Source organism: Cinclus cinclus, chromosome 6, assembly GCF_963662255.1.
Source record: "Cinclus cinclus chromosome 6, bCinCin1.1, whole genome shotgun sequence".
Lineage (NCBI taxonomy): Eukaryota > Metazoa > Chordata > Aves > Passeriformes > Cinclidae > Cinclus > Cinclus cinclus.
Window position 1 is genome coordinate 4568937 of NC_085051.1, and position 18191 is coordinate 4587127.

General features: G+C 40.2%; 1 protein-coding gene across 2 annotated transcripts in view; it reads left to right on the forward strand.

Annotated features, from left to right (window-relative positions):
- GALNT18 (polypeptide N-acetylgalactosaminyltransferase 18) overlaps nucleotides 1–16321 on the forward strand; it is a 199754-nt gene extending 183433 nt beyond the window's left edge. For both annotated transcript variants that reach the window (XM_062494436.1, XM_062494438.1), the window contains 2 exons: nucleotides 244–408; nucleotides 16175–16321. In XM_062494436.1, coding sequence (XP_062350420.1) covers nucleotides 244–408; nucleotides 16175–16321 — 312 coding nt within the window. The remainder of the gene's footprint in view (nucleotides 1–243; nucleotides 409–16174) is intronic.
- The last annotated feature ends 1870 nt before the right edge of the window (nucleotides 16322–18191 follow it).

Sequence of the window (18191 nt, forward strand, 5' to 3'; positions counted from 1 at the left end):
CAATAATCAGTTGTATTTGCATATTTCCTCTGAAATACTTAACCAGCATTTAAGCAATTAATTGTTAATTTAGACCAACTTTTAAAATGTGTTGTGTTGCTTCCTGCATGAAAGGAAATAATTTAAGAGCCACTGTGGGTCAGCCTACTGCTATTGAGCATATTTATCTTTGCCATTAGCTTTTGGGTAAAAGTGCTGATTCTGTGCAGAGGCCACAAATGCTGTTTGTGCTTCCTGTTGCAGAATGTTTATTACACAAGCAGTCAGCAGCTGCACGTGGGTGTTCTGAGCCCCACAATCGACGATGATGACAACAGATGCCTGGTGGACGTGAACAGCAGGCCCAGGCTCATTGAATGCAATTATGCCAAAGCCAAGAGAATGAAGCTTTACTGGCAGTTTACTCAGGTAATTCTTTCCCAGCAGCCATTTCAGAAAGTTTTAAGGCTCTTTTTCTGTGTTGAAGTGTAAGTAATCTGTTTGCTAACAGAACAGAACCAGATTTATCCTTGCTTTCTTTGCACACAGCCAGGAGGCTGGTGTTTAGTTCTGATCCCAATGTCAGCTGCCTCAGTAGGGTACAAAACTTGTGTTAAATTTTCTGAGTTCACCATTAATAACTTGTTTCTAAGGCAGAGTACTGTTACAGGGGGGAATAAAAACGTTATCTCAGTAGAGTCAATTTTAAACTAACCTATTTAAGAATGAGCAACAGAAATCTTTTTATTGGTTTTTTTTTGTTTTGTTTTTTTTTTTTAGAAATGGAAGTAGTGGATCATTGGTGATAACAGCCTCATAATAAGCCAGTTCTGCTGTTTCTTTCTTAAAAAGGCTTTTGCACATGGGTGTGAGAGATGCAGGAAGAGGCTCAAGGACAGGCTGAGAGGTGTTTTCCCAGTGATGAGGATGCTGACAGCACACTAAGGCCAGGCCTGGGGTCTGCATTCAGAACTGATTTAGAGACACAAGGGAGAGTCAAGAAGTCACAGCAGTGCTGAGGCTAGAAAAGGGGCCCAGCCACAAAACTCTTGTGATCACTCTGGTTCCTTTAGCTCAGAGGAAATGGCAAGGTGGCTCAAGGCATCTCAGTGTTCCCACAGAGAAATCCTAGGTTACCCTGAAGACAAAACAGGTTCCAGTGGTTGGAAGCCAATGACAGTCAAAATCTGGTTTTCAAACAAAGATGAGTTTTTCCCTAAGGTAAGTTTAACACAGTGGAACTTTGCCATAACAGGTACAGGCACACTGGTGACTCAATTAAATGAAATTGCATTACTTTCTAAAACAACTGCATGATTTAGCTTCTGGGGGAAATGCCATAGCTGATGGAAGTTTGCCTGGTATCACAGCTGCTCCTCTGAAGTTTTGAGTTAACAAATCTAGTTGGGTACTCCAGCCCACAGGCCGAGGTTCACCATTAAAAGCAATTTATTTTCCAGCATTAAGTTTTTCTGTAACATCTGTGTAAGTTGGCAAATATCTTCTCTGTCAACTCAATAATTTCTTTAACAGCCATTATCCATATACTTTAGGACCTTCTTAATACAGTTAGTATCAATCTGTGCAGACAGAAGCTGGAAATTAATCACTAAAGCGTAGTGTTAGCTTATTTTGTGTTTATACTTGAAAGCCATCTAGGATTTTAAGAGGTAGCTCTCAAGCAACAGATGTTACATCCCTAAATTGGACCCTCAAAGGCAAAGTTTTAATTGGATCTTCTCACAAATTGTAACACTAGTCTTCTCATGAGGGGAGCCTCACTGTATCCATCTCTGCACTTGATTTTTATACCATTTCTAAAAAATATAATTAACACTGAAGAGTATTTCAGTGACATTTTAGCAATGAATGCACTGTATACCCCAAAGTTTTGGTGACGATGAATGGTTTCTACTCCAGGATACTGCTGCTATTTCATAATACTGATGATGTTAGAGTGTATTTTGAGGGGGGGTCAGGGGGCAGCAATAGAAGGCCTTGATAATTTAGCCATTAAAATCTTTTGAAATGTCACTTAGCGGTGACAGGTTTGTTGCAATTCCATGTTCCAGATAAAATCTCTCACTGAAGGTAAGCTCAACTCTATAGCCTGTCTCTTCCTTCTGCAAAGGAACTTCTCCCCAAGAGAAGTGAAAGCTAATTAGTTGTTTCTTCATGATAAATTAAAAGATAAATGAAATAATTAAAATATTTCTGTTCAAAAAGGATTTTGCTAATACCCAATACAATTAAAATGTCATTACTGCTCAACATATTGCCTGGCACCCAGCTCTGGGTACATTCTTTAAGTTGGAAGAAAATTAATTAATGTCATCAAGGTTTGCCAAGATCAACTGGTGAACACCATTTGAAATGCTCCCATTTAGTCTAGTGAAAAGATGTGATTGTGTGGCTGTCTTGGAAGCTCTCTCTCTCTTAAAAGACTCTTTTTTATCACTTTTTTAAAGCTCTGGTATTTCTTTTCCATATTGTCCAGTGAGCAGGACTACTGTGAGTATTAGGACTGTAAGCATTGATCTTACATTGATGCTTATTGAAATTTGTGACCTAGTAGCTGCTGGTTGTAGCTCTTTGCAGCACTTTCCTTTAGCTGCAGCTGGGCTTCGACTTCTCTGGGTTCTTGAGCCATTCCATGAGAATGTCTGATGGCATAGGTAAGTGAAAATAGAGCTGAGCAAGTGGAGAATTGTCTCAGAAAGGGAAAAGGAAACAGACTGACCACCCAAAGTAGGACAAAACAATTGAACTGGATTTCCCTGATAAGCACAAAAATCTGTATTTTCATTGCTTTACAGACATTTATGTTAAATTAGTTTGAATGAGGAAACACTGCAATCTGAGAGGCTCCACAAATAGTCTGTGGTGGGACATAGCAGTCTGGTTGATAGAAAACTGTATTTAAAAAAAACCAAAAAAATCCTTCAGGAAACACTTTCCTCCTCCTTTGTGTTGTGTAATGAGGAGTCAATTCCACATAACAAAAGTAGAAGATAATCTTATCCTCATTTGGGGGATTCCTTGTTTCTGTACATCTAGTACAGAGTTATTTAATTAAGTCACATCTTGTAGATCAGAAGTGTGTGTATACACATATATGGATGCTTGTGAATATATATTAAACTTGATTTTTTATCTTTTACTTTGCTGTTAACATGTTAAATTCCCTGGCTATCTTCAGTTGCAGGTAGCTGGAGTCAGGCACCAGATGTTCACTGCTACCTTGTGGACAGAATTGTGGTTTGATGGGCAGGCATTTGGAGGCAATCACTACCTCTGGTATCTTTGTCCTGTACAGAAACTTGCATTGAGCATTCAGAGCTTGTACTATGTGTATAATCAGGATCTATCCTGATGAGCACATTTCCATGCTCCACAGTTTTGTACAGCTGCCAAATGCAATGAGACCAAATAAAATGTAGGCTTTGGTGGCATTCTTGCTTCCAAAGCTTCTTCAAGTGTTTATAACAGTAATTATGTCAAATTATGTAAATTAGCCCAGAAAAGACTCCCATCAACTGGGTGGTGTTCAAGAATTTTATTGTTCAGGCTGTTTGTCAAGTCTTCTCTTAGGGAAATGTTTGTTTTGGAAATAATCTTATGCTGGAATGCCTTCTAGGTGTTTGACAGCTCACCTTGTTCAGTCAGTCCCACCACTTTTTCATTTAATCAGAACAAAGTTGGAGCTTGTAGCAAAAAAACAGTACGTGAGCAGAAATTAGACAAGGCAGAGAAGACGGAGGCAAGAATTAGTGAAAAGGTCAGAATTTTGGTAAAATATTATTTGAAACATGGTCTCAAGGAAGCTGCTTTGGCGTCGTGAAGCATGAGGAAAGGCAGAGCTCAGGCTGTGAACTGGTTTTGGCCAGGAGCAGGTGCAGACTCTGCTGGCAGCAGCAGCTCCCATGGAACCAGAGCTGGCACCAAGCTCCAGCTCAGCAGCATTTGTCACTGTCACAGCCCCGTGTGCTGGGGCTGCTTCAGGGGTGGTTCTGCAGGGGCTGGTGGTGGCACAGGAGGGGCTACAAGCTCTGGGAAATGGCCAGAGCACCTGGACAGGTGAGGCCCCAGGACATCTGCTGGTACAAACGGCTTGTGGCCAGCCCTGGGCTGGTAGGATTAGGTTTGTTGATGTTCTGGAGAAGCAGTTACATTCTCAGTGCTGAATCAGGGTTTTGTTGGAGGGCAAATCTCAAATATGGGGGAATTTTAAGAAGTCTCTCAGTCTCCAGTCTGATTTCTCAGGTTTATTGCTGATGCAGAGTCAGTTGCCTGCTCTACTAGTGAAATTTCTCCTTCCATACCTCACCTGGGTGGCAGCAGTTCAGGTATTCACTTGCCCCATTAGGGCTCCTCCAGAGGCATAACAAAGGCAAAAGGAGGAAGTTTTTCCATGATCAGTCTTTATCTGGAGCTATCTCCCTGTTTCTGTTTACTTGGACAGGGATGTGACTATTCCATTCTAGACAAATGAGCCACGCTCTCACTTTTTGCTGCTGTGAGAAATGCAACAGGGGAGAGTTCCATGTAAAAAGAGGCAAAAGAAAGGACAAGACCGAGGTAAAAACTTGAGATTAATCATTTACAGCTGTTTCATAGGTTAAGTAATTCAGCTTCCAGTGTGGTTGCCATAGAAAGGTAGGAAGAATCTGTATCAGTGGGATGGACACTCACCACATCCTTCATGGGAGGGAGATGATGTTAAATGTTTGGAGGGAATGGTTTAAGCTATGGCCAGAAACTGTAACATTGCTTGCTGACAGCAGTAGTTACAATACATATTTCCTAAATATCATAGTAGGAATTGCTTGGGAAGGAAAAGGGAACAAGCATAGTAATTACTGGAGTGTTAACAGGTATTCCTCAGCTAAATTTTATCATTTAGATCTTATTTAAATCTTCTGTTGAGCTGTATAAAGGAAGAAAAAACCTTAAAATTACTGAATTTACCTCTTGTTCCTCCTGCAGATTTTGCCTTTCAATGACTGTTCTCCCCCCTTTATCTAATACAAATAAAGGTTGTGCAGTGCTGCCTTACCCACAGCCACATCCCAGAGAAGCACAGGAATGCAGCTGCATGGCAGGATTGAACTGCTGGGCTGGGAAGCAGGCAGAGAATCTCTGTACCAGTTTCAGATGCCCCCTTGTTGGCACACAGAGTGTAGAAGCAGAGCCCAACACCATTATACAGCAGCCTAATCCTAATGTCCACTACTGTTTTCATCCCATCCCTTAGCCAAGGACATCCCTACGGAGAGGGATCCATCCCAGCAGAGCTGGGTGTGCCTTAGGGAACTGTGGCCCCATCCACTTCAGCAGATCCTCCTGCTGGGAGAGCCACAAGCTGGCAAACAGCATCAGTGGTTTATCAAGAGTTTGGATGGATGTGGCATTTCTGACCACAAAGGATGCAAAACCTCCCAGTCTGCCTGTGCAGCTGAAGACATCCTGTGCTGCTGCAGAACTGTGGAATTAGGCAGTGCTGTTTGTCCAGCAGCTCACAACAGAGAGGGATGGTGATCCTATTAAAAGGGACACAGACTTTGATCCTGCAGGAGGAATATAAAGAAAAACAGCAGCTAATTACTCAATTAAATCAGCCAACAGACTAGGTTAAGTGTATTTTTTGTGAGGCAATCTGATTTTTAAGTAACCAGTGTTGCCAAGTGTGGAGTTTTGAAGCTCAGACAGAAAAAGGCACTTCCACAAACCCCAGGGGCCCAGGGTTGATGTAGGGGTCCAGTACATCAGCAGCATTTCTATATTTAGGTATTCTTTGCCCATTTTTGGTCAAATATTACCCCAGCTCGTCTGTACTTCATATTTGAACTAACTGGATAACTGCACAAGGTGTTATAGCTAGCTGAAGGACAAGGAAGCTGAACCCTTGTTCTGCTTAGACATGAGAAAATGATAGTTAATGCTTCAATTTTCATTTTGCTCTAGTAAATTTGTCCCTAAGACATGTGTAACTTAATATTCCTGTCATATTTTAATATGACAATATTAATTCAAAAAAAGGTGTATTAAAATATTCATTTTTTATTCACCATGAACTATGTCTTACTATAAGCCTATAAACATTTTAGTACCATTCATGAAGAATGGAATTGAGAAGTACAAAAGTCTGAATGCATACAGGCTTCCTCCATTTTGAATACTTGACTGCAACTTAAATATGAAAATGTATATGCAAAAAACAAGCACAAAAATATGGAAAAGAAATATTACTATAACAATATTGTGTTCCAATAACTGCTTGGCATTTATCGCTAACTGATGTTAAATTTACTTGTTACTTATTGCAGTAGATAGTAGTAACCCAGATTTCATTTTATCAGTTTAGTTTTCTATTTGGAGTCATTTTCTAGTAGCAAGTTGTAATCCTTGCAAATTGGTGTAGAACTTGCCATCTAGAATTTACCAGCTAGAAAGTTTGAGTGAAATACAGCAGTAAAATGGGCTTTTAGTGGGTGCATTTCAAATCTTTTCTAGCATATCACATTATGCAGTATTTACTCTCCTGAGAACTACATTTAAGCTCCAAAGACACTTGTGCTGAATTAATTTAGAAGAAAGTTAACACATACCCATGTTTTTCCTTCAAAACAGATGCCCTATTTGCATATTTTAGCATCTAATTTGAAATGCCACATTTATTTGCAAAGAAATGATTTGCTGGAGTTGCACATGATCCTTGCTAACTTCAGGCTGCATCCAGCAATCACAGGTGACAAGGTGACAACAATTCCATTGCTGCCAAGGCACTGCATGGCAGGCATGCAAAGCAGTGCCCAAATCCAGAATGTCTCCTACACCCCGACCTGAGTGATAACCAGCACTCACCTGTGCAGGGCCTGAGCTGAGCTCAGGAGATCTGAGCTCTGCTTTGGGTTCCTCCTTTGCCCTACTGCTCCAGTCTCTGATTAGGTTCTGCATTCCCCAGAAGAAGTTTTGCTGTTATTTCTAACTTCCAGGCTGAAAACAAAACTCTGTCCCTATCAAGTCAGTAAAAGTTGCATCTTTAATCCCAATGGACATAAAAGAAGTTATGTATGTAAGCAAGATTTGGCTACCAAGCAATCGTCTACAGTTTGAGAAAAGAGAAAAATGTTCCCTTGGAAGTCAAATAAATCAGGATGAAAAAAATGACAAGAAAAGAGTGGTTGTTATTCAGTGAAATGATCCAGCCATGAAGCCTGGTGTCCTGACCCCAAGAATGGTGACACTCAGTATATCAGACAAAAAAAACAGATTATTTTCATTACTGTCTAAGTAAACTGCACAAGATTTGTGCTGCAGCAGCAAGGACATTGCTTTCCCAATATTAGTTATAATCAGATTTGTGTGGTTAGTGGGGAAAAAGCCATTTTCAATAACTAGACACTATGATCAGAGTCCCAATGAGCCCAGCCTAAATTCCCATGTCAGAATATGCAGATCAATTGAAATACTGGTGCAAATTCACTTCCTAATTTTCTTCACTTGGCACTCAGTTTATTTCTTAGGCTTTAGAGACTAGTTTAATCATAAGCATATAATGATCATGCAAGTAGTTCCATTTCTGGGTTAAAATGCATTAAGCGTCCTTTTATGGAGCATTCAGATGAGAAAATTTAGATTAATTAAACACAATACACACACAAAAGAAATGAAATTGTCATTCGGTATTTTTGTTTTCCAAGGGAGTTATTTCTCACAAATAATCTCATTTAAACCCCATAAACCTCTGGAAATCCATTAACATGGCTAAGAAAAATATAAAAGTCTTAGGTTTCCTAGTTGTGCTAAAAGGAGTTTCTCAGTTATCTAATTATTGCTGGAGATATTTAAAAGACATGCAGAAGTGGCACTTAGGGACACAGTTTGGTTTGGCTATAGAACTGATAGTGTTGAATTAATGGTTGAACTCAATGACCTAAAAGGTCTTTTGCCCCCAAAATACTTCTGTGATTCTATATATCACAGTGATATTACTTCAATACCAAACAGGTAAGACCTTGGAATACACAATTTGCTGCATCACAGATCACAAAATTAATTAGCTAGATTAATTGCCTCATCCAGAAGACTGCCTCAGGCACTGGCCAGTGCTGCTATTTCATAGAAGTGAGCTCTGTTGTGAGCCAGCAGTTCATTGTAAGTCCAGGAGGAGGATTCCCTTTTTGACCCCGATGTGCTCTCCTCAAGAAGACCGAGACTTGATTTATTTGAATTATCATCTCAGCATGCCTGAAACAGTTATCAGCACTCTTAAAATTAACTCAGCTCATCAAAAATACCTAGTGAGTCACTGAACATAGATGTCTGAGACAGTGAATTCAACAAGTTTCCTATACTCTCATAAATCACAATAGTTGTAGCAAATTTTTAGTCTAACACTCCCTTTTTCCTTAGAAACTTTGTTTACCAGTTCTTCACTGCTATTCATACTTTGAATACTAAAGGAAGGCCCCACTAATTTTCATTCCCTACTGAGCAAAGTTCTGTTTTTATTTCATGTTACTATACTTTGTAATTCCCCACCATCTGAATATTCCATCACACTTCAAAACATCTTTGCTGCCTTTCTCTGTCTTAATCTTTAAACAGCTTGAAGCAAGCCTAGATCACAGCAGATGAATCAAGCCTGAGTTGTTTGCAGAAATCATTTATATGTAATCTTAGAATGAAAGAGAAAAAGATAACTTTTGTGAACTTTTCACAAAATGCATTATTAAAACATGCAAATAAAGCAAATGTCTCCAGCACTCCTGTCTTTTTCTTGGTTGTATCAAGATACTGTTTCACTACACAGGCAGCTGTTGCCTGGCACAATCAGTGAAAAGAAAGATTGTAAAAAATTCTGGGTTTTAGTTAGAGAAAAATTACCCTGCAGAAAACACGGGACAAAGCATTAACTTTAAATATTTTCTGTAGGTAAAGTCTCACACAGACTCCAGAGGTGCTTAAAACACAGATTTACCTATATCCAACTCTTCAACTAGAGGGAGTATAAGGTGCAGCAGTTGTAGTTGTTGCTGTGAGCTGACATAGCTCGCAAACACATCTGAAGTTCTAAGTCAGAGCTGGAGCATCAAAGTTGGAGTACTCAGTAGCCAGTGGTTGCTGAATGTGGTGGGTTCTGCAGATGCAGTTTTCTGAATGCTCCCAAGTAGGAGAGCAGGCAGATTAGGGCAGAGGAAGACACAAGTGCATCATCCCCTTCAGGAGGGAGGAAAATAAAATCAGAAATAGCCATCTGTGGCTCATCCCTCACCAACATGCATCTCTGCAGTTTACTCCTCTAAGTTCCCAATAAGGCAATTTATTCCTCAGTGACCTGTCCTGTTCCTGGTTACTCAGGACAGCTGTGCTCAGAAAAGCCAAGCACATCATCCTCAGCCGCAGAGCATCAGGTCAGTTTTTCCTTTTGCACAAAGGACTTGCTAGGTAAGCCTGGCTTTCAGAAGATCAAAGTAACACATCATCATCTGCATTTGCTGCTAAATAAAAACCAAACAATGCCTTCAGCTGTACATTCTGCATTCAGTCATAATTATCAGGGCTATGTATGGATAAAGGATTCCCTTTTTAGTCTGCTTTACACTCTACCACAGCCATCCCCCCACCATGAGGCAGTGTTCAATAAGTAATTCCAAAAATCACATCATATACCTGCAATACTTGTTTCTACAGATGCTTTTCTAGCATGTCAGGAAGATTTCCTGGCCACTGCTGATACATCAATAATTTATATATACTTTTTGGAAAATACCTTAGTCCGGCCAATGCATTCTACTCCAAAACTTCAATTTTCTTAGTCTTATCCCAATTTTCTGTAGTAAAACACATTTTCAGAATATCCTGAAGAGCTTCTTGGTATTTCAGTGAAGGCTTGAATTTAATTATTTTCAAGTTATTATTTTCTTAATCTTTCTATTAATAGGACTTCAACCTATTACAAATCTGTGATAAATTGTTTTTATATGTGCGGAGAAATGTTAGTAATAGTATATAGTTAGTAATAATAGTTAGTAAAGATATCTATCCACATGTTCCATTTCTGGTTTTTATGCTCTATCTCTGTAATTTTTTTCTGTTCCAGTTACATTCTCTCTATGAAACTGCATTTCCTTGTACCAGGTTGAATTGCTTTTATTTTAATACCTTAATTAACATGATTGTATATTTCTACATCCTGGAGAGAGTAAGTAAATGAGACCATCCAATCTAGAGTAAATAAAACAGAAAATGATTGCACGGACCACCAGTTACTGAAACCTGCCCTGGACATACAGATGAGGCTGCTTCATTTGATTTGTCACAGCTGCAGTATTAAAAATTTGGTGCAACATTATGAAAATTTAGCATTTATGATCATGTAAAACCTAAGCACTCAGATGTCTTGGGAGAGGAATGAGACAAAGTTGAGATGTAGACATTAAAGTGGTGTAAGTGTTGAATGACCATGTGTCTAATCCCACTGTCAGAGGATGTTTCACAGTATTTACACACTGAGTACCAGCAACTGGATCTAAGTGCTTGGGAGGCAACCTGACAACAGAACTTGAGTGCAGAAGGAGGGGGAAAAAAATTACTTTTTCCTTAAGAAATGGTTTGGCTGATCCCTATTATAACTCCACTGAAGTTTACACTGTACATCATCATTAGTTTTGTTTAGTATTGGAAATATAAATTCACATTTTAAGTGTGTCGTGTAAAAATTTTCATTTGCTTCTCTACCCTGTAAATAAAGATCTAAATAGCTGAACTGATAGCAGTATATTTTTCATATATAAACCTGCTGTGCATGATACTTCATATACATAAAAGCAGTTAAATTTACCTTATTTTCACAGTACTCATATAAAACATATTAGTAATCATGTCTTTGAGTAAGAGCAGCTAACAGTATACTTCAATGAGAAAGATTTCAATTAAAATAGTTCAAATTATTGATGAAAGATTTGAACAGCAAAAGATATGTTATAGAGCCTGCTTTACTTACAGCACACCTGTTAGACAAAGAGTTGGAAAAGTCATACAAGAAGGAATTAATTGGTTACCTCTGTATTATATATTTCCATATCCTTTATACAGCTAAAAAGCAGAAAATCTAAACTGAATAACAGCATCCAATATTTCCAAGAAATGGGCAATACTGGCAATGCATTAATTACTAGGTGGGATAAATGATTCCCTTCTTCCCAAAGAAGGACACTTTCTAATGGTTAGCACCCATACAGAAGTGAATCACACAGAGGAAAAAAAAATGCCTTGGATAATTTGATTAATTTTCTTCAGGATTAAATTTGGTGTACTAACAGTCACTGAAGATTTACCCCAGTATTCTGGGGAAATGCAGGAGGAGATCAAATGTTCTGTTTGGTGCAGAGATTACCTCTGTCTCATACACCTCACCATAATTCTTTGATTCAAATGTATCAAAGCAACAGCAAAGATTAGAGTTTCTGCCTCAAAGGCAGAGAGTACATGTAAATATTTGAGGTCACTGATTGAGGTCCAAATAGAAAATTAATAGACTAGAGAATGCAACGATCTATACAGTGCATGTGGTAGGAGGCTGCATATACTTATTAACCTTTAAGACCTTTTTCTGAAATATCCGTGTCTAGGCAAGCAGGTAAAAGCGTGGTTTTTCTCTTCTAGGTAGAATAACATGAGCATTAATGTGATGAGCAAAAAGCAGGTTTGAAAGGAACCTTTGAAAGGAAAAGTGTTCACTTTAGGGCAACTCCTTAAAAATAGCCATCAGTCTGATATTCAGTAATGCTGACACCTCCAGCTCCCATTTAACGTCCCTCATCTCTGCAAGAGATCAGGTCTTTTAAAGTGATCAGGTTTGGTAACTGTGCATCCAGCACCCCCAGTAAACCAAAACAAATCCCACAGATCAGCTCAGCAAGAACTGGCTCACTGCTTTGCACAACTGGGCACTGCAAAGGTTTGCAGGCACATCAAACGGTGTCATTAAGTGCCACATTACTGGAGAAACTCTGCTTTAGTAAAGCACTGGGAAGGAGACCTCTTACACACAGTAGAAATAGAGAAAGTACAACTCCAAAGGATGTCAAAAGCATTGCTTTGCACTCTGTACCAGTATGCTGACTGGAGACAGTGTGAACATGAAAAGTACACTTCACAAAGCACTCCATCAGTTTTCTGTGTGTCTGAGTACCAGCAGGAGCTGAAAACTTTTGTGCTTCTCACAGGAATTGCTTCAATTTACTTTGCAAAAACCGTGCTGTTCTCAGTCAGACTTGTTAGTGCTGACACGTTCAGGCTGTTTTTTACAGAATAATTGACTTGGATGCTTGTTTATGCTCCTGAGACTTCTACTGCCATTGAGCTGCCTCTCATCATCAGTAATCTTCATCCTAATTCTGTTCAACTGCACAGAATTCCTCTTGAAACTTGTTTCAGCCTACAGAATTATGTTTAATTTCTCATGATTAAAGACATTACCCTAGGCTATCAATTTTTGCCTTTAAATTGGAAAGTAGGGATCTTGCCTAGAATGGGGAAGGGAACCCAGATGGGCAACTTGCCTTTCACTGAGCCTGAAGTGTAGTAACACAATTAAACATTTTGCCAAGCATGCAGCAAACCCAATCATGAGAGTTTTATACAAGTTTGGATAACTGCTGACTTAAAAAAAAAAAGGCACAAGAAAATAACTTAGAGGACACATTTGCCTGCATTTGGCTTTAGGGTTCCAAATGGTAATGATGATGACAGACTGCAGAAACCAGTCAGGCATGTTGTAATTTGGAGGCCAAGCCAGTTAGAGCAGCAAAATGTAGTGCTAGCTTTTGATGCCTCAGTGCTGCCTGCTAAGCCCTGTCACTGGAGTTGCTTTAGCCCTTACACAGCTCACAAGTGCAGCCTCACAACCTGTGTTAGGTGCACAGGCAGCTCTGGGTATCAGAGCTGAAAGCACAATCCCACTGTCCCAGGCCTGTTCTGAGCATGTGAAGGGGTGAAGACCAATGCAGTTAAGTAGAAAAACAACAGGAAATTGTACATAAGTACCAGACAAACCATCCTCCCTGTACTTCAGAGCAGTTCTTTAGTTTCTGTGCCTGCTGCAAGCATCTAAAGCTGTGTGCATCCCCTCTGAGGCCAGAGCAGCAGCTCTGCACAGCTTCACATCTCTCAGAAACAGATCAGCTTAGCTTCTAAAAGGGCTCCAGCCTTCACTTCTCTTTTGTGGTTAAAAAAGCACAAAATCTTGCTAGAAGCATCTGTGCTCTCCACAGCACTCAATTCACACACTTTAGCCACTACTGAACTTCAGTGTCTCTTTTATATTCCTACAGCAGCTCCAGTGTACTCAGCAGGTTGGTTTTCAGTAGCCATGCAGAGCACTTCTCACACATCCAAAAGGGCTTCCTTGGCTTTTTTATCTCCCAAGTCACTTATTTCTGTTAAAAAGAAGCTGCATTTCACATGAGGGCACATCAAAAAGAGAGAAGGAGTGTGAGGGGGCTCTTTATATGCTTTTTTGGATGCTTGCTTGTTTTGTTTTTCCTTAGGAGTGGTTAACACTTTGTGTAGCTGCCTGTATTAAAGTGCTTTCTCATGAATACATTTACTGTAACACCTAGGTCTGCTCTGCCAGATTTAGAAAAAATGAAAAAATGTTGTCTCCACTGTGAACATCCTCCTTCCTCTACCCCCCAAATCCACAAGGTATTTGGACCCATTCAAGTGGAAGAAACCCTTGACCACTGGAACAAATGGGAATTAAGCAGAAAAATTCCAACTGCGCATGGCAGTCTTTTAAGTCTTAACGTTGTGCCTTCCTCTACCTGCCAGAGTTCCAAGTGCCATACTTCACAAAAAAAATGGAGAGAGGGAATTCTCTTCCTCCCCTTACACCAGTAAGTTAGAAATGACAGGAGCAGCCTAAGAGTACAGAGTCATATCCCAGGTCCAGAAAACAGGCAAGTAATGGCCCCAACCAAGTTCATTTTCTAACAAGGCAAAGTGGGACAGCTTTCCTCAGCTCCAGCGCAGGGTCTGAGCTGAGAATGGCTCAAGCACCAAAAGTCAGATGAGAGACAACCAGTAAATGGAAGATACAAAATTAGTTTACACAACTAACAGCAACACAAGCACCTCCAGCATCAGCTGAAAACACAAGGAAGTTAGTCTGGATTTGGGGCTTAGGTAGAAACACTTCTAAGGTGTAATTCCTAGTTCCCAGTTTAAGCCAGGAGAGCTGATCCTGGGTGCCATGCAACACTGAGTCTGCTCAGTGGAAAACCACACTCCACAGCTTCCAACAAGAACAAAAAGATCATGTTGTTCTAGAAGAAAACAAGATAACTGTTCCTTTCACAATGAGAAAATATCTGTTGCCTCAGAGTTTTATATGTGAATAACCTGCTTCAGAGCTCATTAAATTAACTTATAGGGGAAAAAAACAACCTCACTACAATGATCTCTAGGAGGCAAAAGTAACCAAAGGAGTGGGGGAACGAGAATGGGGGGCTGGGAGATGTAGGCTGAGTGTCTAGGATAAAAGAAGAATTGGTATATAATAAAGCTTTGACAAAATTTTCATCCTCGTTTCTTCAAGTTTCTTGTATGTCATGCAGTGTAACTGCTTTTGGATAGTTTGGAGTTGATGCTTCTACCAGACAGCCAAATTTAACTAGTGTTATTAATACAAATGACAGTAACAGTTATCCAGCAGGGGGAAGATCCAGTTCACTCAGCATTTTATTCTGGAGGGGGTACTAAAATGCCTCTGGCAAGCCTGTCTGTCCAGTAAAGCAATCAGTGGGAAATGGATCAAGGCTGCACACAGACCTACCAGGAGGATTCACTGGAGCCACACATTTAAAATTTTTTGTGGATTATTCTAGAAAGGGTCCATCTTACCCAAGGCTGTTTTTAAAATGTGGAGCTTTCAAACCTGATCCTGTATTTCATTAGCCAGGCCCAAAATAGTATTTTAGAAGTCATATCTTAGAGAAAGTTCTTGCTGAGCCTTACTGGTGGGATAGGAGGGGACCCTCAGCCAACTGAATGAAGCAGAACTTGTGCTGGATGGCACAAGGTGCCCTTGTCTGGGGAAAACCTTCTCTGAAACAGCACACAGCTTTTCCGCAGGGTTTATGCCAATATCCTTGAGATTATAACAGAAATCCTGCCCAGTTCTGCCTCTATAATGCAAGGTACAACACAGACTTGAACAAAGCTCAGAGATGGTGGGGATTTTGTATGGAGTAGGGTGTTTGGTATGGGTTTTTTGTAGCAACTGCTTTTTCTCATGGTCCCTATAAGCAATTTAAATACTTCTGCTCTTTTCATACTTCACGTGTACTAATCTGCACTCCATTCTTTGATTTGCAGATTAAGCCAGTAATTCTCTGCACAAGTCCAAGACGCTTTAGAGAAAGCCACTTTCAGACTTCTGTGCAATTACTCTACTCTGTGTATCTTGGAAGAAACCTCCCAGACACTGATGTGTACAAGTTATCTGTTGCCTTCCTTAGACAGGAGAGAGGAGAAAAGAACCAAGTGAAAAACAGATTTAAAGGGAGGAAAATGTAATTTATGTCACCTGCATGACAATTCAATTGTAATTGAGGTCTATAGTTACCTGTGCGATAGCAGTGATTTACAGCTTGATGCTTTAAATTCAAAAGTGAAAGCAGGGCTTTAATAAGGCAACATTAAGCTGGGAATTGAACAGAATCAATACTAAGGATTAGCAACAAAAGATTATACGAGACATTTCAATATTCAAGGAATAAACAATTTTTTGCCTTTCATCCTTTATACAGCAGACCATGGCTGTCTTTAGCCTTATTTATGCTCTTCAGAGGCACAGCAGAGCCACAAAATCAGGGAGCTGAAGCAAACAGGAAAGCTTTGGCTCATGGTTAAAATGCATAGCTAGAAACACCGCTCAATTCCAGAAATGCCATTTGCTGAAATGGAAATCAGGCACTTGAGGCTGCAGTGGAGATTAAACTGGCCTGTGACGAAGGAACCTTCATTTAAATCCAGCACTTGTCTTGTCTCTAACTGGGAAGTTTTTCACAGTAGATGGACACTAGAGTGTTCTATAATTTAGATGATCTTATTGCATTGCTACTTGGTGATAAGTATTCGACACAAACACTTCTTTTTCTTTTCCCCCCCCACCCAATCTTTACAGGGAGGTCCTATCCAGAACCGAAAATCCAAGCGCTGCCTGGAACTGCTGGAAAACAATGAAAACGAGTTTGGATTTCAGCTGGTCCTTCAGAAGTGCACTGGGCAGCGCTGGTCCATCACAAATGTCCTGAGAAGCCTGTCATCATAGCAGACTAAATTTTGTACCCTTTTCTTTTGCTACCGTGTAGCAAGTACTGCATTGTCGCCTGCTGTACTGTATTCCTTCCGTTCCCCCCTGTCACCAGCTCCTTCTCTCCCCTTTTTTGTCTCTGATTTGATTTTGTGAGTGTGTGGAAATAGGGTTTGCGGGCTGGAAATAAGTCGTTTTTATTTCACAATGATGTTTTCAGCATTTATAGAGACGCTGAATGACAGGTGACGGGTAACCTATCCTATAATATTTTACAACTGTAAATAGGAAGCAAATGGAGAATATTTATAACTCAAACTTTTATTGAATAAAAAAGTTCAAACACTATTACTGTCTAGCTGTCTCCGTGGAAATCCACGTGGAAGTTAAGTGCTGGTTTCATTGTTTTCATTAACCCAAGCCTGATCTCAGCACATTGCTGCAGAGCATCAGAATTCTCCAGACTTGTCCTAAAAGTTTCTACCTGCACACCTGTACTGGTTTGAAAAGCAAAACCAGTGAGTCTTCAAGTCAGTAATACAATTTTTAATAGAGAAGAGAAAAAGGAAAAACAAAATACATGCAATAATAAAAAATAAAACCACTGACAGAGTCAGAATACAACCTGATACCCAGTCAGTCAGGGTGCTGGTGCAGTTTTCCTCCAAAGGGTCCAGTGATGATGTGGATAAAAGCCTGGTTCTTCCTCTGGAATCCAGTGGAAAAAAGGCTGCCTTTGGCATTCTAAACCTCAGTTTTTATCTAAGTAGGAAAGGCTTGGCTCGTCCTCCTGGCTGGAGCATCTCCCAATGGGATGATGTAATTTTATCAGTCATACAGTAGGACTCAATGGCCCATTAACAGAAGACATTTCCCACAGAGATAAGGATGATCACCCTTCTCAGATGGTAATAGAATATATATCTTGTAAACCAGGACAACACCAACAGCTACAGCCACAGGAGGGAAGGTTTTCTCCATTCTCCCACTCCCAAGATGTGTGTAGGCCACTGGTGTGCAAACACAGGGAAGGTGCACTGTGCGGAGGTGTATAACATGCCCTCAAGTATTTTCCATCTCCAGTACCACTTAAACCCCAGAGAGAAGCCCAGGGCTCAAGTGAGGCAGAGAAGAAAATGCAGTAAAAAGAAGGGGAAAAAAGCTACAAGAGAAAAACAGCAGCTACTGGGAGAAAACTAAAATATAAACCCTGACATTTTGCAGTGGGTTGGCCTCCCTTTCACTGACTGAATTTCCCTTCCAATTCTTCACTGTTCTTACAACTCCTTTTTTAAATGCTCCCTGGGTACTGCAGACTTGGGTAAAAGTGGCTCCACCCAAGGGAAAAAGGTGTGAATTCCATCTGCCTTTCTCCCTGCCTTGAAGGAGGTGTGAAGGCAATTCTATATCACTTCATCTCTGCTAAGACTGGTGAGGAGAGAGAATTTGATGAGGTAAACCAGAACACTGGGACCACTAGAGTCTATTTCCAGCTGCTTTTATTTGTATGTAAATTCTCTCTTTTATTACTCTATTTGTTGTTTTTGTTCTGTTTGCTCCCTTAAGCAACAGCCCTAACCTGTTTAGGAGCTGGTTATGTGCCAGACTGTCTTTGACAGAATGGCTTCACATTCAGGATCAGCTCACACCACTGATTCCTGGGGCTGCTCAATAAGCCTCAGGGCACGTTAATTGTAGGTGTCCTAATTTCTGCTATATATATTTATCATATACACAGATGTATAGTTACCATACCTCTGCTTCTCAAAGAGGAAAACCCTGAACCAACAACAGGAGAGAAGTCACAGAGGTGGAGATGGTCTGAACACCTGAACTTTGACTGGCTTTGGAGGCCCCTCAGCTCTTTCTGAATAAAAACAAAACGCAC